General features: G+C 47.1%; 1 protein-coding gene across 2 annotated transcripts; it reads left to right on the plus strand.

Annotated features, from left to right (window-relative positions):
- Positions 1-752: 752 nt before the first annotated feature.
- Positions 753-18077, plus strand: KLHL26 (kelch like family member 26). Of its 2 annotated transcripts, XM_074927834.1 has the most exons (3): positions 753-849; positions 12548-12730; positions 15939-18077. In XM_074927834.1, the coding sequence occupies exons 1-3, from the start codon at positions 803-805 to the stop codon at positions 17518-17520; spliced, it is 1812 nt and encodes a 603-aa protein (XP_074783935.1). In that variant the 5' UTR covers positions 753-802; the 3' UTR covers positions 17521-18077. The 2 variants fall into 2 exon arrangements, with proteins under 2 accessions (XP_074783935.1, XP_074783936.1); XM_074927835.1 differs by lacking the exon at positions 12548-12730 and having other exon boundaries at positions 827-849.
- The last annotated feature ends 8298 nt before the right edge of the window (positions 18078-26375 follow it).

Below are 26375 nucleotides of genomic sequence, written 5' to 3' on the forward strand. Positions count from 1 at the left end.
GGTGGCCTGTGAGGTGATGTCAGACCCCCACGGGTCCCCTCAGCTGTGGGGAGGTGACAGCCCCCGGGACCCCTCAGCCAAGGGGTAGGGACGGACCCCTCCTATTCCTCTCAGCCATGGGGCAGTGACAACCCTCAGCGACCCTGTGGCCATGGGGAGGTGACAGACCCCCGGGGTCCATGACATCGGATGGTGACAGCCCCCTGCGCCCCCTTAGCCATGGGGCTGTGACAGACCTCCCCAGGGCCCCTCAGACGTGAGGGGGGTGACACCCTGGGACCCCTCGGCTGTGGGGCTGTCACAGCCCCGGGGCCTCCTCAGCTGTGGGGAGGTGACAGCCCCCCATGTCCCCTCAGCTGTGGGGAGGTGAGAACCCCCCATGTCCCTTCAGTCACGGGGAGGTGACAGCCCCCAGATCCCCTCAGCCGTGGGGAGGTGACAGCCCCCCATGTCCCCTCTGCCATGGGGCAGTAACAGCCCCCCATGTCCCCTCAGCTGTGGGGAGGTGACAATCCCCCAGGTCTCCCCAGCCGTGGGGAGGTGACAGCCCCCCATGTCCCTTCAGTCACGGGGAGGTGACAGCCCCCATGTCCCCCCAGCCGTGGGGAGGTGACAGCCCCCAGGTGCCCCCAGCCGTGGGGAGGTGACTGTCCCCGGTCCCCCCCCTCGGGGCGGCGCCAGGCCCGGCGGGAGGGGAGCAGCGCCCCGATTCCCGCCGCGGGCCCCGCTCGCTCCTGCGCCTTTAACGCGGCGGCTCCCGCCGCCTCCCAGCTCGGGGCCCGGCGGCGGCGGCGCAGCGAAGATGGCGGAGTCCGGCGGGGCCGAGTTCGCCGCGGAGCCGCCGAGCAGGTGAGCGGGGCCCGGGCGCGGCCTAGGCCGGGGGTCCGCGGGCGGGCGGCGGCGGGGCGGGGCGCGGGGGCCCGGCCCGGCTGGGCCGCGGCGGCGGGCGGGGGCCGCCTGGGCCCGGTGGCGGCCGCGGCGCTTCGCCGCCTTCCCCCGGCGCCGGCGGGAGCCCCCGTATTCGTTTTTTTCCCCTTTATTTTCGGCGTTGCCGCTCCCCGGGGTTCCTGGCGAGGCGGAGAGCCCGGCCCGGTGGCCGAGGGGCGGGTGCCCTGAGCAGGGCCCGGAGGCTGAGGGTACGGATAACGATAATAACTAATAATAACGCTTTCCCCGGTGGAGTTTATGAGGAGGATAAGGGTCTAAAATAGACAATATTGTGAAATACGCCTTGGGTAAGGTTTTGTAGAGCCACCAGCTCTCATAGAGACACCAGGTTTATAGGTTCATAGAGATGCCAAGTTTCTGGGGGTTTCAGGCCCGTTCTGTTGCACCTCAGTCCCCCGGGTCACCGGGTTTGGTCCCTGTGGGGTCACGCAGCCTGCGAAGGCAGCACGAAGTCAGCGGTGGTACCTGGAGGATGCTGGGGGGAGGTGGGTGGCTGTAGGTGGTACCTGTGCGTGGAGGAGTTTCTTGTTCCCAGAGATTTTCTGTCTGTTGTTGTCCAAAAGTTACCGTGTTGGACGCTGTTCAGAAAGTTGTGTTGTCTGTCTCGGGGATGTTTTGCTGTCAACCTGTCACTTTGCTTCAAAGCATCGTTTGTCCTTAACTTAACTTTCTCTGCGTTTGCTCCTGAAATAACCACCCTGTATGTCACGCTGCGGAGAGAGAAGCTCTCACGTTGTTCAGCACTGGAGAAGTCTGTCTGAATTCTCACCTTATATATATATATATTTTTTTTATTTTTTTCCTAATGACCTCCTGTGTAAACTATATACCGTGTTGCCTTTTTCTTCCCTCTCTGAACAGGAACACCAGCACTTCTTTCACACGGGTGTCGGCAGGGCCGCTCGCTCAGCGCTCGGGAGTTTCTCGGTGCTGGGTGTGTAGCAGTGAGAAATGGAAGTAATTTGTTTTCAGGGCTGTGATAAATTACCCAGACTGGAGCTGCAGCAGTTTTGTTCCCTGAGCTGTAGCTCCGTCATGTTCCTTATTGCTGTGTGTTTATTTGCTTTGTTAATTTTTAAAGTAAAGCCCGTTGAAGTTTGGATACTGCTTCTTGTTGGTCATTAGTCTTCTGTTTTAAAGGATGGATTTATTGGAGAATACAGGGGAGAAACCTGATGGGGGATGTTGGACATCCTGGGTCCTCTCAATAGCGTGAGAGGAGAAAGTCAAGGGCATTCCCTATCAACAATGATTCCTTGTTAGGTGCTTCCACTTGTGACTTTTTTGCACTTACTGAGTATTTACTCTCTAAGGCAAAAGGACAAAGGCCTCTCGTGGTGTTGCACACATGCCATTTCGGTGGTGCACTATTACTCAAACAGCACGGACAGAATTTCCATCTTTGGAATTGCTACCGCATGGCTGGTGCTAGTTACCCGTGAGCATGCTGGCTTCCCCAAAGCAAGAAAATTAACTTGTTTTCCAGGGATCCTGTGCTTTCATTTGATAAGGAACACGCTGTGCAAGATGGTCTGGACAAAAGGCTTTCAAGACACTGCTGGCATGAGATAAGGCTGTTGCTGTGCATTGACAAGCAAACAGCCCAAATCTTCTATTTTGAATTAAACTTGTAGGGTGTTGGTTTTTTTTTTTTTTCCCCTGTCTTCCTCTGTGGATAGAATTTCACGAGTTACAAATGGGTTTCATATTTGACTCCCAGCTCTTTGTATCATGTGGAGGGGAGAGTTTCAAGTGACAGAATTCACTCTCTAATACCATGCTGCTCCTGAAGATAGGCTGTGAGATTGGTGAGCAAGTAAGCACAGAGGAAACGGTGAAAGCCCTTGGTAGCCTCAGTAAGAGAAGCTCTCCGGGCTTTGGGTAATGAGATGTGTGAACTCTGCTGCGGTGTTGGTGAGGTAGGGTTGTACAAAGCAGGGTGAGAAAGATCTAGGCAAAACATCCCTTCAGATGCTGGAGAGGATATTATGGTACAGGCCTTTAGGCAGGAATTAATTGGGGTGTCCAGACAAACTGCTGAGGAGAGCTGCGTGTCTCTCAAACTGGGACTAGTCCCTTGAAGAAAGGAAGGCAGCCAGGTTGTATAAACACTTTTCAAAAACCTCCCTAATACTGTTACACGCTGGTGTGTTTGCTGAAAGCGGTCCCACCTGTCAAAACCAGAATGAATGCACAAGGGAGACCCGTGGGTCTTCCTTATCCAAAAGTACGTATGTCTGGGTTCACACCAAGAGAAAGTCGACTTGAACTCCCCTAACCTTATTCCTTTTGAAGAAAGTGGTGGGAGAGAGAGCAAATGTACAGGAGGGTGGAGTAAAACCACATTGGGGGAAGATTGTGATAAGGGCTGTGACTCTGCCTTGCCTTCGTGTTCCCGTAATCTTATATAGCTTCAGTCTTCAATTAGACTTTTTTTGGGTTTTTTTCCCCCTTTTTAAACTGTTCGAAGTCTAGTTTTGTGTGGTTTCTATGTTCTGTGCTCTGCCACATGGCAATTTTAAAACAGATTTAGTTGTTGGATCTGGTAGACGTGGTGTAAATGTTTACGCTCTAATTGAATCACTGTAAAAATAACTGCTGCTTTCTTTTTTAACACGGAGAGACTTCTGAGCTGGAGGTTTTATTTAGACCAAAAGTAAACTTCAGTGATTCTTTAAAGGTTCCTGTCTTACCTCCAAGTGTTGCGTAGCATTAACTGCTTTGTAAGGATGAGCCTTGCATCACGGGACGGTGGCTAAGGTGTCTTTTCTAGTTTCCCATTTATGTGGAAGATAAATGCTGAACTTGTATGGAAATCAGCGGCTTTTAAGAAAAGCTGTTGCTGTGCTTCTGGTGGTCTTGGGTTATTCCACTGAGGTGACACAATGAGGGTGGCACGAAGCCTGAGCAGAACTGAACTGCCCAGGGAGCTGGGAATCATGATGACGTTTAGGACGGGCACAAGCCTGTGCGGAGGTAAGTGCAGAGGATTTAGGTAACAAGGGAAACGAGCTACAAACAGCCACGGCCGTAAGAGGATTTCATCCTGGAACTGATTTGGAATTGGTGTTAGGATGCCAAGTGCCGGGGCAGCTGCTTGCAGCTGCTAGGAAACATGATTTCTTGAGTTTGTTTTAAAGGGATGGTGGGTTTTTCTTCTGTTGTTTGCCGTTTCATCACTTTATGTTGCTTTTGCTTGAGATTCCTACCTGCTCTGAGGCAATAATCTGGAGGGTGGAGGTACAGAGAGAGGAGGAGAGGCATGCTGCACATCACTGCACGCTGTAGTACCTACTCTGCATGTAACTAGTCCTGTCGCTCTTATTGCAACACTGCCCAGACGATGCAATCAGGTGCCACAGAAACAGGCCGAGGCAAACACCTCTCCGAGTACCTCGTAGTCTGATTTTGAACTTTTCCTAAGTTCCTCCAAGGCGTGGAGCGACGGTATGTTTGTGCGGGAGAAGGTCGCAGGGCGATTTGCTTGGTGGGGGGAACTTTCTGCCCTGCTAGGAGCTGCTAGTAGGGCTGAAACGGGCTGTGCCCGGCGGGAACACAGCCCAGCCACCGCTGACCCGCGACGAGCCGGGAAGCTGCGACAGGTCCCGGCGGATTTTTGGGTGCGAGCGGCGGTAGCTGAGGCGCGGAGCAGCTTCGCTCTCTCTCCAAAGGTGATGCTGGAGTGGGTGGGGGTGTGGAAGAGCTGGGGTGGGGGGAAGAGCAGGGTGGTATCGCAAAGGCCGGGGAGCGAAGCGGTGCGTGGGGCTGGGCTGGGTGTCACTTTTGGGGTGGCCTTGGTGGCTCTGCTGTGCTTCCCGACACCACTAGGTGCCTCTCGGCCTTTGCTCAGCAGCTCTGCCACGGGTGCTGCTGGGAGAGGTGTGAGGGGATGGCGGGCGCAGAAGATACCCGCTGCGGCTTCTGGCTGCTAACGCCACCGCCGTGGTGTGTTTGTAAAAGGAGGATTCTGCTTTTTTGCTTTTTTTTTTTTTTTTTTTTTATCCAGCATCGCTGTAGCTTTCCTTTTTCTAGAGCTGGGGGTTGGCAGGGTTTGACCGTAAGGGCATATGGTGGGGGAAATGTGGAACTGTTTAAGGCAGCGCTGTCAGCAGGAGTATCGAGTGTATAAAGAGCCTGTACTTAGCCGTGCACCGTGGATACACAGGCAAATTTTACGTGGTGTAAAATCCACCATCCTTCTGGGGGTCCTTGTGTGGCTGGCTGAGCTCGGGAGCAAAGGAGAGCAGCTGCCTTTTTCATTGCTGTGATACTGCCTGTGGCTGCCAGAGTAATTTATATGCTTAGAGTGATTTTTATATTTGCTCAGTTTGTTCCTGGCTCAGCGGGATTAGGTTTGGGGCTGACAAGAATATAATCACAGTAAAGTCTGGGGGTGGGGGGTGGGGTAGGATCTTCCCGTTCTTGGTCATTGTAAAAATAGAGGTCGAGATTGTGGAAGGGCAGGGTGGTGGGAGTGGTGCACCCACGTCGCCTGCTCCACGCTCTCTGTTGCCAGAGGAGCTTTGGGGCAGGACTGAGGGTGCCCCAGGAAAATCCCTGTAACTGGACAAAATCCTCTGCAGTAGCTCTGGGTATGGGTAGAGAGAAGAGAAACGGTAGATGCTGGTAAATGATCTCAGCCTGACATCTCGTGCCCCTCCAAGGCCCTAATGCTACCAGTGTGCAAATTCGGGCTCACGGAGCCCTTACCTGAGTGCCTTGGCCACTTAATGAAGAAGGCCAAACCGCTTTTCCTGTTTGTCCCTGCACCAGCATAAAGATGACTCTGGCTCTGTGACAGAAACATTTTTAAGAATCTTGTTCTTTCTTCCCGCCCCCCACCAATTTGTCTCCGGTACAGCACGTACTGACCAGTCCCTCATGTCAAAACTCCGTGAGGTGGCACGGAGTTTAATGTGTTCAGATATTTCGCCCTCCGCTTTTTTGTTGCTTCAATGCTCCGTTTTACCAGGCCAGCCAGCTTTTGACAGACATCCAGTTTTATTAGTGCTTTTAGCACAAACCAAAATCCCACCTCCTTTGGCTTGCGAACAACCTACCAATTGAAGCCTGGGTGCAGAATGTATTTGTGTGTGTGTGTCTGCTGGGCCCCATGTGAGTCTAGCTCAGGAAAAAAAAGAAAAACAAGAGATTTGGAAATGTGTCTGGGATTTCTCAGGGGGCAAAAAATTAATATTTAAAAAAAAAAAATTGGAGAGCCTCTTGCTTCAACTTGCTGCCTTACCTTTGGGTTATTCAGTTTCCTTGGTTCCAGCTTGGGAGAAGCAGGATGCAGATGAGCAAATAGAGGGATCACTAGGACCCGATTCAGAAAGCTCTTTAAAATGAACCGTTAAGGTACCTCCTGCTTCTGTCTTTAATTGCTGTTTTCACTAAATTCAAGGCTGAATCGGGCGTGGGTTGTCCAGCAGCAGAGTGTGTGGGAGCCCAGCGGCGCCCGGTCCCCTCCCAGCGTCGGGCAGTCCAGCTTTTGAGACCTCAGTTCTCCCTTTGTGAGAGGGACCAGCCTATCGGGTCCCTGTAAAGACAAATAAAAAAGCTTGGTTTGTTGGGCTTTGTTCTTTTTTTTTTTTTTTTTTATTTTTAAAATAGTGAATGTTACTTGTTCTCCCTTTGCCAAACATTAATTTTCCTTAAATTTTGAGACTTGAAGTGTAAAAGATAAAAAGCGAGACTTTTCAAACTTCACTATTCAACTTCAGGCGTTTTACAGAAGACCTTTTTTTTTTTTTTTTCCCACAAAGTATTACTCCTTCTAAAACTCAGACCCATTTATAATCTCTTTATTTGAGCACTCCAAATTGCTAGTCACTTTTAAATAGAGATATTAGTCTCAAGCTTTCTACTTTGTATTATTGCCTTTGATGAAAGAGAGGGTGTCAGGAGAGGAAAATGAGTGGAGGCAGAGGAGAGAAACAGGAGAAATTAAGGGAAGGAGGTGGAAAAGGGAACAAAGAAATCGATTAAATGATTTTGCGTACATCTTTCCTAAGGATGATTGTTTCTCTGGAAAACATCCCCTTCATTTGATGTGTTAATATTTAATTAGTTGATGATCATTAAGTGCTTACTGTTGCTGCTGATTTGTACAGGGAGATCTCGGGAACTGTTGTTTCTGATGGGGTGCTGGTGACAATCTTGCTTGCTGCTGGGAATGTAAGTAGGTTAACAGGGCAGGTATTTTTAAGTCTCATTGCCTGGCAGCATTTAATCTTCCTTGCACCCAAACTTCAAGGAAACCTCTTGATGCCCTTTGGTAGGGGGGTGCAAAGGCCGTGGGAGCGTTGTCCCAAAGTCCCGACCAGAGTCTGTGAAACAGCAAATCTCCAGTGAAGGGTTTAGCCTTTTTGCCCTAACGTAACATTTGTTAGTGTGAGGTGCTGAAAACTCATTTTCATCATTTGGGCATGTGATATAAAGCATCAGGATCTGAAATATTACAGTAACCATGGCTACCAGTGACTTATCTGAGGGAGTTTGACTTTTGTTTTGATTTTAAGTGTCTTAATTGTAGTTTAAAAATCAGAATCTGAATGTGTTTTTTACTTAGGCATGAAACTAAAGGCATTAAATGATTTGCATTATTAAAATATCTATAATGCTGCCTTTCAAAGGTTCTTAAAGAATGTCCTTAATATTCATACCCTATGTTCTAAATAAAGTTACTCTTCAGCTTTATGTTAGTTCTGCTGCTCTCGCCATAAAAATTTTCTTGCAGGCTTGAGCGCTCAGAAGGTGCGTCGCTGGCTCTTTTGCAATCCCAAGTCCTTTGTTTATCCACAGAAAAATCTGTGGCTCTACCTACTTGCTGCATGCGAACACACACACACACACACACACACTGCTGCTTTTCCTCCCTCCTCTTTTGTACCCCAGCCATGCCCCGCGGGGTCCTACCTTCAGAGCTTGTGTTTACTGTAGAGGCTGGCTCTTGGAAGTTTGCCCTGCTTAGAAATCTTGCCAATCCCCTTGAGTTTCTCCTGTATGAAAAATTACCAAGCACCACCTGCCCAGAGAGTGGGAAAATGTGGGTGGATATCATCAAGGATGCTGAACTGGGATGGAGAGCGAGCCTCACTAGCTCTGAACTATCCTTCCATCCAAGAAGGACCATCTCATAAAAGGAGGAAGACGAAAGGCAGTTGCATTGCAAAAGATTTTTCTTACTTAATTCAATCACTGAAATGTTATAATCTGCCCTGGTATAATTCTCTCCATTTGTACTTGTGCAGTAGTTGCAAACATGCTGAAATACGAACTCATGCTTGGTAAGCCTTTAATTCCAGCTTTGATGTTTTTAATCATCAGGACAGATTTGGTAAAAATGATTCATTAGCTTGAAACGCATCTTGGATTACACGTGATGTTGTGGAGAATCGAGGAGGCAGAGACAGGGGACGACGGTTGTTCTTTGGGACGTTCTTTGTGCCTCATCTGAACGGATTCTTGAAGTACGGCCCTGAAATCTCTCCCAGCCCCTCAGGTTTAGAGGCCTCTTGGGCGTCCAGCCCTGGGTTCAGATGCCTCCGCGCTGGATCCATTTCTGGTCGGGAATCAAGCCGTCCTTGCTCAGAAGCATGTCAGCTAAGGATGTGGTCAGCGTGCTTGGGGCAAGGATGAGCACATGGCCCAGCTCCTGCAATAGGTACAACAGCAGCGGGAGAATTCCTGGGCTTGTTTGCCTTCCCTGCTTGCTCTCGGTCTAGAACCACTCCCTTAACCCTTGCTTTAACATTTTCACAAGCCTGCAACGTGCGTATGGTTTTGGGTTGATTTTTTCCCCAAGCTACGGTCACCTACACCATGCTGAACTTTATCCTGCAGTGACTGGAGAGGATTGAAAGCAATCTGGCTTCAGAGCAGCGGCTTGGAGACAAATCCTCAATCCCATTACTTGTTCCCTGGCAGTCCCTTTCCGAAAATCAGGGACCGGGGATGTTATCGGAGTCTTCGAGGCTGCTGCCCAAAATGCATCACCCTTCTGAACCAACGTGTCTGTTGAATTCTGCCCCCACCATTACTGCAGCGGATGCAGTTACGTGAATATAAAGGTGCCACCACTATTTCCATATGGAAAGTGGGATTTCTGTTCCTGTGAGGTCACCTTTATACCAGTAGATTCATGTTAGAGGCCCTGATCACATCAACATTTTCAGATCCCCTTGCAGATCACCGTGAAGCCCGTGGGACACGCAGTGAAGCGCTGCTTGATGCGAATGTGATTTTTACATTTTACATTTTTTCAAAGGATAAATTTGAGTGCAGTCAGACACTCTTGACCCCGCTCCGAGCTGGCGTGCCTGGGCCCTGCTAAAGGATGCCTCGGCCCCAGAAACCTCTGCAGAGCTCTGTGGCAGGGGAAAGATTTCACTCAGTGCTGTCCTTTTGAGGACAAAGACAAAAAACCCAAGGAAAATTCCAGAAGCAATCCAGCCCTGCCTCCATCAGAAAGGGAAGGGGAAAGGAGCGGAATAAACACTTTCTCACTATTGTGTGATGAAAGGCTTTTATCTCGAAGGCATGTTCTGAGCTGCTGAGGAGTAGATGCAACTCTTCCGAAGTTTGTCTGCAAGGCTGCTTCTTCTGTAACAAATTGTTAAGCAACAAGTACACGGCATATCCAGATCTCAAATAAGATAGGGACAGCCTCACAAAAGCTCTTTCAGATGTTCAAGGCTTCCTTTTGTGCTTTTTTTTTTTTTTTTTTTTTCCATCTCTGACATCCCAACTGCTGCCTCTCTTCTTCCTCTGTTCCTAATGCAGCTCGAGGAGTGGAAAGCAAGGCCGTGTGGCATAATGCACGCCGCTGCCACGGTGTGCCCCGTGGTACAGCAGCCTGGCTCGAGCCAACCTGCTTTTATCACAAATCCATTTTTACTAACCACAGCACAAACAGCATTTGCTGTGGATTTTGTTTCCAGCTTGTGTGTTTCTTCTAAGAATTTTTTTTTTCCAGATTGAAGAAAACTGGACAGTATCAATGCTTCTCTTACTGCTAGGTTTTGTTTTGTTTTGACTTTTTTTTTTTTTTTCCCTCCCCTGGAGGATTGTGTAATCATTGGATCCTTTTATTCTATACCTGTAAATAGACAAAGGAACTAGTACAGGGAGTTTTTCAGGGGTAGCAGTTCACAATTACCTATTGAAATGAGTCGCGCATGCAAACATGTTTATTCTAGCACAGAAATATCTACCCGCCCAGATTTAGTCTTCCATCTACTTTAAATTTATACTCTGGTTATTAAGAGTGCTTGTAAAAGTTAATTGAGAAAAAGGAAAAAAGAAGAATGTTTGTTCAGGTAAAGTTTGTTGTTTGAAGAGGCACCTGGACTGGGAGGGTTGTGGATATTGTGGAAGCAATCATATACGGGTAAGCCCTTAGGCTGGGAAAGGGAACATATAAAATTCGTCTGCAAAAAAAAAAACACTGAAGAAAATTCCCATGAGAAGAATCCTGCAGCAGATCAAGTCTAATGAAGTTACAGTAAACTCAGGAGTTACCATCTCCCAGATGAGCTGCCGGAGCTGTCTGCTCGTATTTTACCTGTCCGGCGTGAGGCAAAATGGGTTCGCTCGGCAAACGACACGGTGTTCAGAGGCAAGATAATTTCCTTGCTTGTGCTCGATGTTTCCTCCTTTCAACTCCAGCGAATCAAAGCCATTGTTCCAGAGAGGAGAGTAAAATGAGTTTGACGTGATGAATATTCATGCGCTCGCTCCCTCCAATCTCTTTCCTCTTTCGCCATGGGAAGAGCTGGAGTGGATAGACATTTCTTGGCTCGCAGAGTAATGGATAAAGGTCTTGTCAGCAACTGACTTTTTGCTAATCCTTTTTATTATAGGAAGGATGTTTAGCTGGACTCCGCTCTCTGAACTAAGACTACTTTAGTATGCTTTGACTTTAAGGTAGGAATTTCAGTTCTGTGCTACAAGAAGCACAGCTGACTGGTATCAGTCATCCCAGTAGGAACTCCTGTGAATTTTGAGGCGCGTTCCCAAGCCTGAGGAGTTTTGAAACAGACTGCAAAGATTTGATATCTGCATCCTGCAGCATCCCAGAGAGCCCTAGAGCTGCTCGCACGAGGCGGCTGCCCTCTCAGTGCTCTGATGAACATCACAGATTTCCCCTAACTCGCCTCTTCTGTAAAGCTTGCAGGAAATTGCAGTCCGATAAGTTAGGCAAGTAGCGAGTCCTGTCCATTGTTCCTTATTGTTTGAGGATTGTTTACATCCCCTTTTTTTGTTATCCCATCTCCCTGACTCTTCTCTGACCTTGCCTACTTGTTTCGTCCATTGTGTGTGGCTTTTGTTGTTGTTCAGGTAGTGAACTCTTAGGGACAGTCGTTAGCAAACGATGGGTTTATAAGGCCCTTAGCACACTGGGACCTAGTCTCTGTACTATTTTTTTTGGCTTTATTGATTTATTCTACCTAAATAATAATCGTACCCTTTAAGCACAGTATTATGTGCACGCTCCCACTGTGGACTTGGGAGCAAGTAATGCAGCTTTCCAGATTTGGTGTGATCTGCTTGGGATTTTTTATGTCACGCTTCCATAAAATATTTCTTAAAACAGCAAGATTAAGTAGCAGGACACTTCCAAAAACATAAACCCCGTCCTGAATACTGATCCCTGTGCATGTCTTCTTCTCAGAAAGACTTGAATCTCGATCCCGAAACGCAGTGCAGAGTCGGATTAAATTTGCAAAATTAATTTAGGATTTCATGCTTCTGTTGGCGTGAGTGGACCCGCTTTGGTGGGCAGGGCATGCTGGCCTGCTCTCGCCTTGCTCGGGAAAACTGCAGCGTGACTGTAGTTATTTTCAGAGGAGCACAGAGCATCTCAGAGTCTTTTCCACTTGTGCAGAGATAGTGCTGATGTTCACCTCCAAATGCAGCGCTCTGGCTGACAAGTGCATCTGAGGCCAAGTGAATCGAAGAACGATGCTCTCTGCGCTGGGGAACATGTGCGAGAGGCATTGGGAAAACCAAGGAAATATTTACACTGGGAGGGGACTGTTTACAGTGCAGTGCAAACAGTTGACGTTATTTAGAGCAGCCAGTGCTATGTAATATTTTGCTTTTGCTCTTCTCACGAGGGTCAGGCATAAGGAAAGGATCAAATAGGGCTGGCAGGGCTGTCCTTGGACGGTAGAGAGTATCTAACAGCTGCAGTCAGGATAGGTGCTGAGAAGAATAAGCAACTGTGATTCAGTCTTGTGGTTGAAGTTCAGGTCAGGGTGGACTCTGGGGTAGTTGTAGAGTGGGGACACCAATGTTCATTGGAGATTTTGGCCCCGCTATCTGACGTTTGGATGGTCTCTGAAGCCCCTGTGCGCTGCGGTGTGACGGGTTGTCAGGAGTGTGAAAGTATAATTTAAAAATTTGGAAGTCTCTGTTGTATTGGGAGAAGGGAATACAACTGAGGTACTGATGTCATGATGTTCTGTGTGGCTGTTGAGCTGGGAATTTGCGTTCAAACTGCTTCATGTTACAGTATCTTCCCCAGCATGCTTTGTAGGTATACCACATATTGTTTTAATTTAAAACCAGCCTGTCTCTCTTGTTCTGTTTTTAGCATGGCTGACAAGAACAGCACCCTGAAATGCACGTTCTCTGCTCCTGGCCACAGCACCACTCTACTGCAGGGACTGGCCTCGCTCCGAGCTCAGGCTCAGCTGCTTGATGTCATCCTCACTATAAATAATGAAGTGTTTCAGGTTCATAAAGTTGTCTTGGCTGCCTGCAGTGACTATTTCAGGTGAGAATGCGATAGGGAAGCAGGCATTTTTACCTTTCCCATTGGTTTTCTGTTTCCCTGTCCTCCCCCACCCCAACCTCCCCGCCGCCCCCCAGCGTCGCGCGCAGCCCCGTGGGGGTTCGGTTTGCCCCACGGGTGTCGGTGGGATTACCCACAGAGGCTCACAGTCAGTCCCTCTGCACGCAGGTGAGGTTTGTTCAACGACAGCTGCTGGGCCAAGACTCAAGTTCAAGCCCAGGTCTTGAACCCACCTCGGCAGCAGCGGTAGGTGCGCTGCCTGTTGAAGGAAACAGCCTTTTGCCCTGGAGCTACTTGAGCTGATTGTGGAAGTGGCAGCAAGGGCTCTGAAATGAGTCATCCCGTTGAACGATGGTGCCCGTTGTAAATACACTCCCGTTATCTTTAAGTACCACTGAGCTGTCTGTAGTGCTCACTGTTCACAGGCTGAGGAGTGTGAAGTGTGCTGTGTGTGCCTTCCCCAGACCCCCGGGAGATAGGGGAGAACTGTCCCATCTTGTGTGGGTAGAAAACTGAAGCACAGAGATGAGTTTTCTCAGCCAAATTAATGCAGAGTGAGCCAACTGCGGAGCAGGAAATTCAGTCTGAAGTGAAAATATGTCTTCATCCATCTTGCCTCTGTCAAACTCCTTTGTAATGGTTCTCTGAGTTGGAATGACGTTCGAGTTGGGAGTCTCTTCTGGCAGCACCAGTAGCAGCGTCAAGTAGGGGGCGTGCTGGAGGCAGGGGGTGTAGGGAAGGTTCAGAACAACAGGGAACTCGACCTGGGTGTTGTTCTAGACTGCAGGTCTTAGCCAGCAGGGGTGGAGAAAAGGGCTGGTCAACGGGGTTTGCAATCCCTTGACCTTCCTGACCCGAGCAGACTGGTTTGCTTGAGCAGGTAACCAAGAGCAAGGGACTTCGGTGTCCCTTGGCGTGTCTCTTGTAGCCCTTCACTCATTTCTTCAGCTGCTCTGGTGATGTCTGTCTTGTGTACACACATATTTTCTAGGCTGTTCCCTCCTCTCTCCCTTTGGTAACATAAACCTTCCAAGCTTATCGCTCTCCCTAACAGGCATGCAATTAATGATGGAGCTGATCTCCCACCAAATGCTAATAGCACTATTTGTATTCATAAATGCTGTATGCAGTGCCACTGCTAGTGTGTTTTCACTGTCGAAGTATAATTGCTGAGTAGGTTTCTTGTTATAACTTCTGTGGTGCTAAGGAAGGTTGTCCTGGGGAACAATGGCAGAATAATCTAGCTTTTGAAAATACTCTGTTTTTATGCAGAAGCGGGGGGAGGGAAGAGTGAAATTGAGGCATTTATATAATCAGCATTTTAGAACCATAACGCTTTTTAAAGGAATTGCATTCTCGTTGATGATTTGTCTTCATCATGGCAACAATAACGCTTTTCTTTCCTTGTGCACGTTCAGCTCGGTGTAGCCAATGCACGAGTACACATGTGTCTGCATATCCTCTGGGGCAAGGGATCAGGGCAGCGTGCTGTGCTGTGACACGGGATATGCGAGGGGATTTTAGCAGAGTGCTCTCATCTGCTCTGCGGACACGTAATTGCGAACAGTATTCCTGGTCACTCGGTTACAGAAAGCTGATTTCGTATGCAGATATTTCCTTATTTAGGTCATTTAGGATTTCTTGGGTTTATGCTGGACGGCAGCAGGTTTTCTAGCCTGGTTTGGACAGGAAACTTGGAACTCCTGGCTTTTGACAGTGTTCCCAAGGTATTCCTTTATTCCTGTGTTGATGCAGAAGAGCAGGGTCTGTTCAGAGTTTTTTTCTGACTAACTTGCACCTTGGAGTCACTGCAGCTTCCTAAGGCAGCTCTAATGACACCGTGCCCTCACAGTGAATGAACCTTTCCGATGGATAAGAGTAGGGTATTGATGGTGGGAAAACCAGCCCCAAACACGCAGGCAGCAGCCAGCAGTTTCGAAGGTTTTTGTGTGGCAGTTGGTACCTTGCTGTGATGTTTTTGTGTGGCAGTTGGCAGTTTTTGTGTGGCAGTTGGTACCTTGCTGTGATGAGTACGATGGCAGTGAACGCTGAACTCCATGTCACAGCTCTTCCAGCAACCTGCTTCAACTTTGGCTTCCCTAGAGCTGCTCTGCTACTGCTTGTTGAATATTACACAGAGCGCAAACCTTTGCCCCCGAGTTACCCATATATAACGAAAACTGCTGAAATTTAATGTAAATGTATAAAAAAACCAAGTGTGCAGTTATGTCCCCATCACGCCGACAGGCCCTGTAGCTGGGGAATGCAGCACTGCTCTAGAAGAGTGGTTTATGGGATGTCTGCATGCAGCCCTTGGTGTGGTATGTGCTTCCTGTGGAATTTAGAAGCCTCCCAAGGAGGTGATCGAGGGCCTAATCTCTGCGTGGCCTGGTCAACTGATGTGCTTGCAGCTGTGCTGTAACAAAATATATATATATATTTTTTTTTTAATTGCCTGTTAGCCCCCTGCCGTCGTACTGCAACATGACAGACGTTTTCTGAAGTGGCTGCAGCTCCTATTTTCTGAAGGCGTTGGGAGTGAACCTTGGAGGGGAGGTTCTGTTGTGATTACCAAAGCTGTTCCTAAGATGTGTTGCATCTGCAATATTTAAGCCATTTCGTAGCCAGCCTACGGTATAATGGGCTGCCTGAAATCCTTGCCTAAAGGCAGTCCTGCGGCCGAGCTCAGGGAATCGCTGCCATCCTAAACACACTTCCAAAGTGTATTTGTTATTTGTGCTCACAAATCCTGCATACTTAACCTCCTTAGGGTACGGTTACCAATCTCTGCTGGTGCAGATCCCGTTGTATCCTTTGGTTGTTGAATATCAGGGATTCACCGGTGTCCGGTGTACTACGTGCCCTGCTCTGGTAGCTCTACCTACTTCTTGAAGCTTTGTCCTGTGTTCTATTCTTACTTACACTGCCAGTGGGACTGACAAACTTAACTTTCTGATAGCTGAATGTTACTTCAGTGCACTGTTTATGCAAGGTTTACGTAAGTAATTGCATACTTTGATTTCTCCTGGCTTTCAGAGCTTTAGCCTTGATTTATTCCCCGCCTTCCCCATCCTCCCTAAGAGAATCAGTGTGTTTTTTTAAAAAAAAAAAAAAAAGATTCTGAAGCGATACATCATTTTACATGTATTTAAAAAGGGGGAAAATTTTTGTTTGTGTTCTTGACCCCCAGGGCAATGTTCACAGGCGGGATGAGAGAAGCCAGCCAAGATGTGATCGAACTGAAGGGTGTATCTGCAAAAGGACTGAAACACATAATAGACTTCGCGTACAGCGCTGAAGTGACTCTTGATCTTGACTGTATTCAGGATGTGCTGGGAGCTGCTGTCTTCCTCCAGATGGTGCCTGTCGTGGAGCTCTGCGAAGAATTTCTGAAGTCTGCCATGAGCGTAGAAACGTGTCTCAATATCGGGCAGATGGCCACCACCTTTAGCCTCGCATCCTTGAAGGAATCAGTAGATGCATTCACTTTTAGGCATTTCCTCCAGATCTCTGAGGAAGAGGATTTCCTCCACCTGCCGCTGGAGCGCCTTGTTTTCTTCTTGCAGAGCAATAAGCTGAAAAGCTGCAGTGAAATAGATCTCTTCCGTGCTGCCGTGCGTTGGCTGCAGTACGACCCGACCCGCCGTGCCAGCGCCAGCCAGGTCCTCTGCCACATCCGCTTCCCGCTGATGAAATCCTCGGAGCTGGTGGACAGCGTCCAGACCTTGGACATCATGGTGGAAGACGTCTTGTGTCGGCAATATTTGCTGGAAGCGTTTAATTACCAGATCCTGCCCTTTCGCCAGCACGAGATGCAGTCCCCTCGGACTACCATCCGCTCGGACGTCCTGTCCCTCATCACCTTCGGGGGCACTCCCTACACCGACAACGACCGCACCGTGAGCTGCAAAGTCTACTACCTGCCGGACGCCAGCGCGCGGCAGTTCAAGGAGCTGACGGAAATGGAGGTGGGCAGCAGCCACTCCTGCGTCGCCGTCCTCGACAACTTTGTCTACATCGTCGGAGGGCAGCACCTGCAGTACCGCAGCGGCGAGGGGGCCGTGGATATCTGCTACCGTTACGACCCGCACCTGAACCAGTGGCTGCGCATCCAGGCCATGCAGGAGAGCAGGATCCAGTTCCAGCTCAACGTTCTCCACGGGATGGTGTACGCCACCGGCGGGAGGAACCGCTCGGGGAGCTTGGCCTCCGTAGAGAAATATTGCCCCAAAAATAACGAGTGGACTTACGTCTGCTCCCTGAAACGCAGGACGTGGGGGCACGCTGGAGCCACGGTAGGAGACAAATTGTACATATCGGGTGGGTACGGCATTTCAGTGGAAGACAAAAAAGCCCTGCACTGTTACGACCCCGCCGCGGATCAGTGGGAGTTTAAAACCCCGATGAACGAACCCCGAGTTCTGCATGCCATGGTCAGTGCCAATAACAGGATTTACGCGCTGGGAGGCCGCATGGACCACGTTGACCGTTGTTTTGATGTTTTGGCTGTGGAATATTACTTGCCCGAAACAGACCAATGGACAACGGTGAGCCCTATGCGTGCGGGTCAGTCGGAAGCCGGCTGTTGTTTACTAGAAAAAAAGATTTATATCGTAGGAGGGTACAATTGGCATCTGAACAATGTCACAAGCATTGTGCAAGTGTATAACACGGAAACTGATGAGTGGGAAAGGGACCTGCATTTTCCAGAATCCTTTGCCGGGATAGCATGTGCTCCCGTTATACTCCCGCAGGTGACGACCCAGAGATAACCACGCGCCACGGCGGCGGCCCGTGAAACCACCTCGTGTTGCATGTTATCAGGATGCTCTGTTGTTCCTCTGTTGTTTGCAAATGGTATTGTGCATTTTGTGGGTGAGGGAAGGAGAAAAATAGCTTGCGTTCCCTCCTCCATAAAGTCCCTCCTCCTCTTATGTAGTGTTCTGGCAAGCGTGTTTCATCAGAAGCACTTGTCAGCTAGTTAGACTTAACAGATGTTACAGCTGGGAAAAGCTTTTCTCTCTTTTTTTTTTTTTTTTTTTTTGTGATGGGGGGGGTGCATTTTGCCAACTTCTCATATTTTTAACAAAGTTACACCTTGCAAACATTGACAGCTCAGGAGTAACTAAGTACTGTGGTCTGTTTAAAGGAGTTCAGGTGTGATTTTTATTAATAGCTCCAAAAATCATTGTATGTCGCTTCGTTGTTTTTTAACAAACAAAAAAAACCAAAACCTGTATAACATACTGACCTCCAGAAGCAATAAAGGGACAGTGGGAGCTGGAAGAGCTCAGGTGCTTGGATTATGAAAGCATATTCTTGCTTTTCAAAGGTGACTTTTTTTTTTTTTTTTTTTTTTTTTTTTTTAAAACCCGCCCTAAAAGGGGAGTTTTTATCCCTGCACCCCTCTGGGCTCCGTTGGTTTTTCACTGCTTGGATTACGCTGCAATTCCAGCAGCGTGATGCTCTAGTCCAGAAATTCTCCCTTAATTGGGGCATCCAGAGTTTGCAACACTAAAAGCCATGTTGATAGCTTGATTACATATAAACGGACATGATTTTTTTTTTTTTTTTTAGAACTGCCAAAAATTTGTTTGGCTTCCCTGGCAATAAGAGCTCTGCAGCAGTTGGTCCGGGCTGACCCGCTGGAGCAGAGTGTGCCCCGAGTTTCTGGTTTAGGACCAGTCCGTGCTCAGCCAAACTTGGTTTGTACAGTAAAGGAGGTGGGTGCTACTTGTTCATAAGCCTGAAGGTTTTCTCCCTTGACGTGTAAATAAGATACTTGGCATCATGATATGATGGAAGTGTAAGTGGAATGGGGTGTTTTTGTTGTTGTTGCCAGTGGGTATTTTAAATGAAGACATTCATCTTAAGATGACTCTGTCATTTTTGTAAAATCTGTGTTTACTGCACAGAATACTGTTACTTCCTGAACTTTCCTTTCCTCCAAGCCATTTTTTTTCTAATTAATTTGACTGATTAATGAATTGAAAGTTTCTCCTTTTACCAGGTATTCTGTTTCAAGGGCTTTGTTTTGTATCTGTGTAAGTTTGATTTTGATGTATGCACTCTTCTTTTTAGAGAAACTGTTGCATTCTGCTGTTAAATAAATACTGTGCTGTAACCCTTAGAGACAATATGTAACGTCTGTTTTGCTAATGAATCATCGATCAGGTCTCTGTAAAGCATGAACTCCATACCTCAGATTCACTTAAAGGTCTTTTTTTGTCTGATAATGAAATCAAAGCACCTTGAGATGCGGTGAGGGCACGTGCTCTCTCTGTTAAGCTCTGCATCCTCAGTTTTAGATAAAATGATGCATAGTTTCATCTGTTCCTATCTATTTGCTGATTTGCCAGTAATAAATTAATGAAAAGTACTTGTTGTTGTTTAGTATGCTAAAGTCAGTGGGCAAGCTCCTCTTTCTAGCTCTTAGGCAGTTAATTTACTCCATTCTCTGTTCATTTGGTCTGGCATAGACGCTAGAAACACTGCAAAACAGTCTTGGCAGATAAAAAGCAAATTTTGAAAGGATGAAATGTAACTTGATACAAGCTTCAAAGTTACAAAAGAATGGATTTTCTTTTTTCAATGCTTCCATATGTTTATATGAAAAGGGTACTTTCTCAGGTTAGTAACAAATGGAAGGTTACTTGCTTTCCTCTTTGCGGAATATGGTTAATCCTCTTCAGAGTATGTCATTCCTTCATCACTGCCTTCCTCAAATACTGAACTATTCTTCTCTATTTTATTTAAGTTTTCTTACCAAAAGCATTTCTGTGGCAGCAGTTGATGGTTTGGGTGTTCTCTAATAACTGAGTTTTTCTGAACGTGCAGCCATAGCGTTCGTAAGCCACACCACAGCAGATGACTGGAGAACCCATGCGATGACCATAGTTGGCATCTCTTCCTAAGGAAACTGTGCTTTATTTTTCACTTCGAGCTTCTAAGGTATGTTTGTGCGTTGCGGAGTAAAGGGGGGGGGAAAAAGAAAAATCCTTGGAAAAAAATGAAAAAGCACGTTTGGTCTCAATGTTCAGGTCAGCCTTCCAAAACCAAACTTAACCTCTGTATTCCTCCATATAGGAATGGTGGCTTTGCAGATGGGAGGAGACACAAAGCCATTCTGTAACTGTATTTAATAAACAGAGCAACTGTTGCTCGCCGTGTGGCAAACTGGCCCGGTACTGGTGTTGCCATTCCCTGGCACTGTGGAGCGGGAGCTGGGAAAGTTTTCCGGATTCTTTCACTGAGACGTGTGACAGAGCACGGTCGTGCACCACCTCTCTTTGTTACTGGAATGTTCTTTTTATAACAAGATAAAGAATTATTTTTCATAATGTTAGCTAGGAGTATTCTTGCCATTCTAAATTTAGCGGAGACTGACTAAAATATCTGTGGAAGTTTGTATCATTCATATCGATAATAAAGTTTGTTTTCCCCCTGTGAAGGATGGAGTTGTGGCTCTGGGCTGTTCTGTGCATAACCTGTCCGTTATCTGGAAAATAAACGGGTTTGATTCTTCTGCTGTATTGCAACAACTTGGCTGCTAGAGGAGGGTCTTCACATAAATATTGAAGTGATCGTGCTCCGTGGCAGGGTTGGAGAAAGCGCTCTGCAGGATGCCCCGCCTGAGAAGCAAGTGGACTGGGTTCCTCTCTTCTTCAAGAATGAGCAAAGCCAGATAAATGTTTGATTGCGCTCGGAGTCATTTATTAGTCTCAGAGCAGCAATAAACGTTACAGGGGTAAACCTGATTTGGTACATTTTAAAATACCCTTGAACAGATGGGGAACAGTAAAAGCCCAGCATCGTTAGTTCTAGGTATTTGCAGAGTATGCACGTCCCATTAGGGACTCCTGTCAGGGCCAGGATAATAGCTTCTGTCTTCTCTGATGTTTTATGGGCCTGAAATTGTACTTAAAACTATAAAGAAAGCGAGCACTAGACCTCTTGGCAGGGCGCAGAATAGCTGGAGATGGGGAATGTCTGCATCCTATTAATGGTGTCATTGACCCTTTTCCAGAGGGTCTGTCGGCTCGGCAATCCGACTGTCATTTCTCCCTACCCTAGAACCTCGCTAATTCGCGCAGACGGGTCCCAGCTTTGGTACCGAGGGCTTGGAAGTTTAAATAGCAGCAGCCAATTTCGTTTCCTTGATTTACAATGAAGGAAGGCACTCCCACTAGCTCTTAGTGCCCTGGCGCTGATTTAAACCGATGCTGTGCAAGAGAACTGCTCGGGACCTCGCGTAAGCCACATCAAACCCAGTCAGACGTTTCCACTTCCATGTCTGTGATAAGGTCTTTAGTTGCTGAAACTCTGCAAACTTTAGGGACATTTATCATGTTAGGATTATTGAAGCCAGACTACTGTCAGAATAAATAAAACATGTTTCCCAGTGCAACTCTAATTATGATTTTTAGCCAGTTGTGTAATGTGCAGAACTTTATTTACAATAAATCTTCCAGTTGCTTGCATAAATGAATGAGATTTCATCACTTGTGACTTAAGGACCAGGAAAAATTAATGTGGCTGAATAAATTTACAGTCTAGCCTGGGTGTGTTGGCATGTCAGGCGAGTGAGGGAGCAGAGCCGGCTAGTGTTGCCTTCCTAAGAGGACTCAGCTCTCTTGAATTTCACCTGGGAGCAGATATAGATCACACAGACATCTCTCCAAGTTATTTTTTACAGAGACAGCTTAGATTCTACTTTGCATCTTAATGGCGAGTAGGCACAGCATCATCCCCCAGACTCCAAGAACTTTTGTTTCTCATTCCAAACTAATAACTGAGTTTCAGTAACACAGGTTTGGCGCTTTTCAGCTTACTGTTTTCAACTTCAGGGAGTTGCACAGAGAAGTTTTAATATTTATTTGTGGGGCAGGTACGTTTTCAACATTGAACGTTCCATAAGATGAACACGAAATATGCTTTCTGCTTGGAAACAACCGCCAGTTTAGCTGTGCAACCTGAAATTACCTTCAGATTGTAAGACAAAGGGTAAAGGTTTAGGAGGGAGCGAGGGTGGGGGCCTGCAGGAGGGCAGCACTGAAGTAGTGTGTGCAGTTTGCAATGGAAAGTAGAAAAGCTGTTAGAGCAAAAGTTACCAGAAGGTTTTATAAGCTGTGGAGAGCAAATCAAAAGGTTCTTGGCTCAGTCCCTGAGGCTTTGCAGTTGCTATTTCACACCCAGGCCCCTGTCACGTAATTAGCTAGAACTAGTTTATATGGCTTCTTAAAAAATGAAAATCTCTTTTGCTTGTTTATGCAGGCTACCAGCCAGTCTGCTTCTGGCTACACTGCTTTCTATCTGGAGCAATTCCTTTGAAGTCACTGGGGTTGCACTACATTAACACTGGAGTACCTAGAGCAGAATTTATCCTTTTAGCTGAGCTTAATAGTTTTGATGTATATCTTCCGGTCACAGTGCTTTGAAAAATGTACTAAAAAGCATTTTACATATGGTTATCTGATGTTTGTAATCGGGCCACTAATCTGTGTCTCCGTACAAAGTTTGCAATTATTAGGTTTAAATGCATCCTTTTTTTTTTTTTTTTTTTTTTTTTCCCCTCCCTCACCATGACCTGGGGTCTTGTTTAAACATTTGATTCTCCTTACAGATGCAGATTTACTCTTTGGCGGTATCAGTACTTGCATTCAGTCTTAGTGCCTTAAGGATAGTGGTTTACAACTGGATTTAGAAGGAATGCATGAATTTCACTGAGGTTTGGAAGAGAGAAATCTGCCTTGCAGTGCAGTTTGCATGTCTGGACCTTCGCTCTACATGCTTCGGGGTTCTCATGTGATGAAAGCTTCCTTAAGCCAAAACGGTGTACTTGTTAATTCTTAAGAAGCAAATCAGAGCACATACCCTGGAAGGGGTCAGGTTTAGTCCCTGGATGAGCAGAGATGCTCTCCACCTGCAAGCATGCGTGCGGTTGCCTGTGGGTTGTGCAGGCTGGGGCAGCCTGTCCTACGCAGCCTTCCATGGGGCTGCACCAAGCTCGAGACTTTTCCTGGGGATGTCAGAGTCTTTCCAAGAGCCTGGTGCACTCTGCTGGACCACAGCTGCCGCAGTTACGCTGGGGGTGAGAGGAGGAAGGAAGAGGGACCCCATCCTTCCTGCTTTTGTTGGCGGTATTAACCTCAAAATCTGTCCACCCGTGCAAGACCATCAAAGCAAACCTTGATCCCAGGCCAGATGTTGGGCAGGTTTTCAGCTGCAGGCTTGCAGTGGAGAACCTCCCATTTTCAAAGTGAAAAACAAGTTGTTACATTCCTGCCGAGGCTTTTTCAGGACAGCAATTAAGAGTTTGAGCGACTGACTCGCTGCTGCTATCCAAGACGCCCGAAAGGAACTTCTTCGAAATGGACTTTTCTGGAGGCAGGGATCCTTTACCTGCACAGCCTGGAGACTCACAAGTAGTGCAGGGCATTCTGTGAGGCACTTAGGGTGGTGTTTCAGTCCAGTGTTTGCTGTTAAACCTACGTGGAGGTATTTGGCTGAAATAGGGTTTAACGAAGTTGCCATGTCCTGATGTGCTCTGCTGAATTGCAGCCTTAAAATGGCTACAGCCAGCGACCAGATCCACGCTACAGGCTTTGCAAGAGGAACCTGCCAGTGTCCCTGAAAAATAAAATGGATCCCTCCCTTGTCAAACTGTCCCATTTGGCAGGTTTATCAATGCAGCTTGTTTTGCTTCGGTAGCAGGAAGAGGGAGGGAGAAAGGAGACACTTTTCCTTTGTGGCTACAAAAAGAGTTTGCAAGCACGGCTGCGCTGTAGAAGACACGAATTGACACGAATTGTTCCTGTCCCAGCAAAGCTGTCCTTGTAGAGACCTCACCTGTGCTGCGTTTGCACACCTGGGTCACTTGGTGTGCAAATGAAATCGGTGGGCGTAGGGCAAAGAGAACAGCTCAGTCTCCAAAGTCACAAAACCAGGACTGCTGTGGTGGTTGCTTAGTCTCCTGCTGAGAAACAGAGTTTCTGTAATCGAGTAATTCTGTAATCGAGTTTCTCCGACTTTGAGAGTGAAATGATTGAAATTCAGGAGCTGCCTGAATTTGGCTGGCACGTTTGTCGAACTGTTCATCAGGTTTTCGTGCAAAACTTACCCCTACCTGCAAGAAAACACACTGAGTTTTTCTTCACCCTGAGATTTATTTATTTTTAATCCCTTCAGTATGAAAATCGAGCCTTTTACTTGTAGGTGAACGTCTGTCCTAAGGCATGGAATGAGCAGAGGCTGGTTTTGCCCTGCGATGGGAACCAGAGGAGTACGCACGTAGTTGACTCCGTGGAGCTTGCTAGCCCCAGTTGAAGCCAACAGATCGTAGTATCGTATTTATTTCTTCTGGAGTATAGTAGGAGAGAGTAGGACAAGGCCTGATCCCTGTGCAGATTCACACGAGGGATTGTTGCCTACCCTATAGCTGTTTTATTATACATGAGTGCTCCAGAAACATCTGCAAAAAACTTTGGATTTTAAATCTGTTCCTTGTGACCCTTTTAGCACACGTGTCTGAAGCTGAACCACGAGATTTAAAAAGAAAATATTTTCTGCTACTTTATATATAGAATATCACCAAATTCTCTGAACTTGGATTTGACAGAAGGCTATGGAAGGAAACATCTTGCTCTCTGACATGCTCCTCTGTTTTATCTACAATTTGATTTGCAGTGGTGTAATCTCTTGGTGGTAAAAAAGTATTTCCCAGTTTCCAGTTTGTTGCAATAAAGTGCACGATTGTTACTGGTGCCTCCCTTTTCAGTTCTGACTGTGAATGTACCTGGGTAAGATACTCTGCCGACTGTCTGAGTGTTATCTTTGGAAAGACATGAAGTGGCTGCTGCTTCACCGGCTCACCACATCACCTCAGCATCATGGGAATACTTCTTGCTTCAGGGTGGCACGAAGCCAAGCCTTGATTCTGGGAAAAATAACCGTAACAGAATCCTCTGTGTGGTTGCCAAAGTATTTCAGAGCACCAGAAGATATGACTTGTAGAAATGAGAATAATATCTTTTAGCAGTCAGGGTTTGCTTGCTTTCTGTAGTTTTAGAATTTACAGGGAACAGTAAAGAAACTAAATGGGAAGGATGACCAGGGAATATTGGTATGGGGAGCAGAATGAAGCCTTCTGTGCCACTGCGAGTTAGTTGGGTTGGGCTGCTCCTCAGATTTGATGAGTGGTGTAGAGAGGGTAATTCAGGTGCTTTTATCTGCCCTCTGGAAACAAGGATATCTTTAAAATTAAAGAAGTGGTCACAAATTCCAAGTGAAACGAGAATGTTTTACTGCTGAAAGCACGATTTGAAGCTCAGTTCAAAATAACATTGGAACTAGGGACTCTGTGGACTTCACAGGGTATTCTTCTCTGAGGATAATGGGAACGTCAACAGGAACATGAAGTAGGAAGTGTGTGAGATCAAAATCTTTGTGTCTGTAGGCAAAAAAAAATGTCAGCTTATTTGTTGATCAAGGCACAATCTCATGCTGTCTGTTGTTGTGTAAGTTGTTCAACCTCACACCTTCCTCTGAAGCCTCCAAGGGAGAATACGGAAGTAGCTGGATCTTGTCTGCCAGAGCAATTCCAAAGGACCCGGAGGATAACAAACAAGTGATAAGTAAACACAACCTCCTCCCTGCAACCCGCTTGCTCTCGGCTGCGTCTGCTCTGAGAAGCTGCAGGTTGCTCAGTAAGGAGCTGTTTGCAGCAAAAGCAGATGTGAACACAACAGCCCGGTCCTCCCATGACTCTTTGTTTGCTTCAGAGCGAAGCTCCGATTCTCAGTTACGAGAAACTTTTTCATAACACGTCTGGAAGGCTGGGGGAGATAGAGCTGCTGTCTCAGGGGAGCCCATCGCAGCTTTCTAGTGAGATCAAGTTGTTCTCACATGGCCCCATATGTGCTCAAGGTGAAGACGGCAGGAGACATAAATAATACTTATGGTATGAGCTCATCATTTTGTCAAATGCATGGTGTATCTCCTTCGGTGGAGGAAGAAGGAAACCTGGCACCCGTCTAAAAGGTCTCCTTGCCAATGCCTTAATGCAGTCAAGATTTACATTGTCTGCTAGGTCATGCACTTAGCAGCCATTCAGATCCACCCACACCCCAAAACGTGGAGCTGTGAGTGGGTGAGAAATTCCAGAAGCAACTCGGCAAACACAAATGTTGTATTGAAGAGAGGTTTGTTATGCAAACTGTTTTAAAACCAGAGAATTGAAGAACAGAAGCGGGGTCCAGGTTGCACACTGGAATTCAATCTGATAAAGCTGCACAGGAGAAACAATAAGAAAAGGGAGCCTTCTTAAGGGAGGAAGTTGTAGCCCCCCCCCCCCCCCCTCTGCCTCTCTGGCCATCTGCATTCCTTCCCTGCAAACCACGAGCAGGAGCAGCCGTCAGAGGGGAGATTTCACTCTCTTCAATCTCAGGAGATCCAAGAGGGGAAAATTTATCAAGTTTCATTTTAGGCGCTTAATCTTTTGGTGCGAGAGAAGAGGCAGAGTGGCAGCTGGGTCTCTAGATGTTTGATAATACCACCTGTGGTATTAAATCCAGGATAACTCAACAAATTATTTATCATCGTCTCGCTTCTCGAGCAAACCCAATGTGGT

The sequence above is a fragment of the Athene noctua genome, chromosome 27 (genome assembly GCF_965140245.1).
Source record: "Athene noctua chromosome 27, bAthNoc1.hap1.1, whole genome shotgun sequence".
Taxonomy (NCBI): Eukaryota; Metazoa; Chordata; class Aves; order Strigiformes; family Strigidae; genus Athene; species Athene noctua.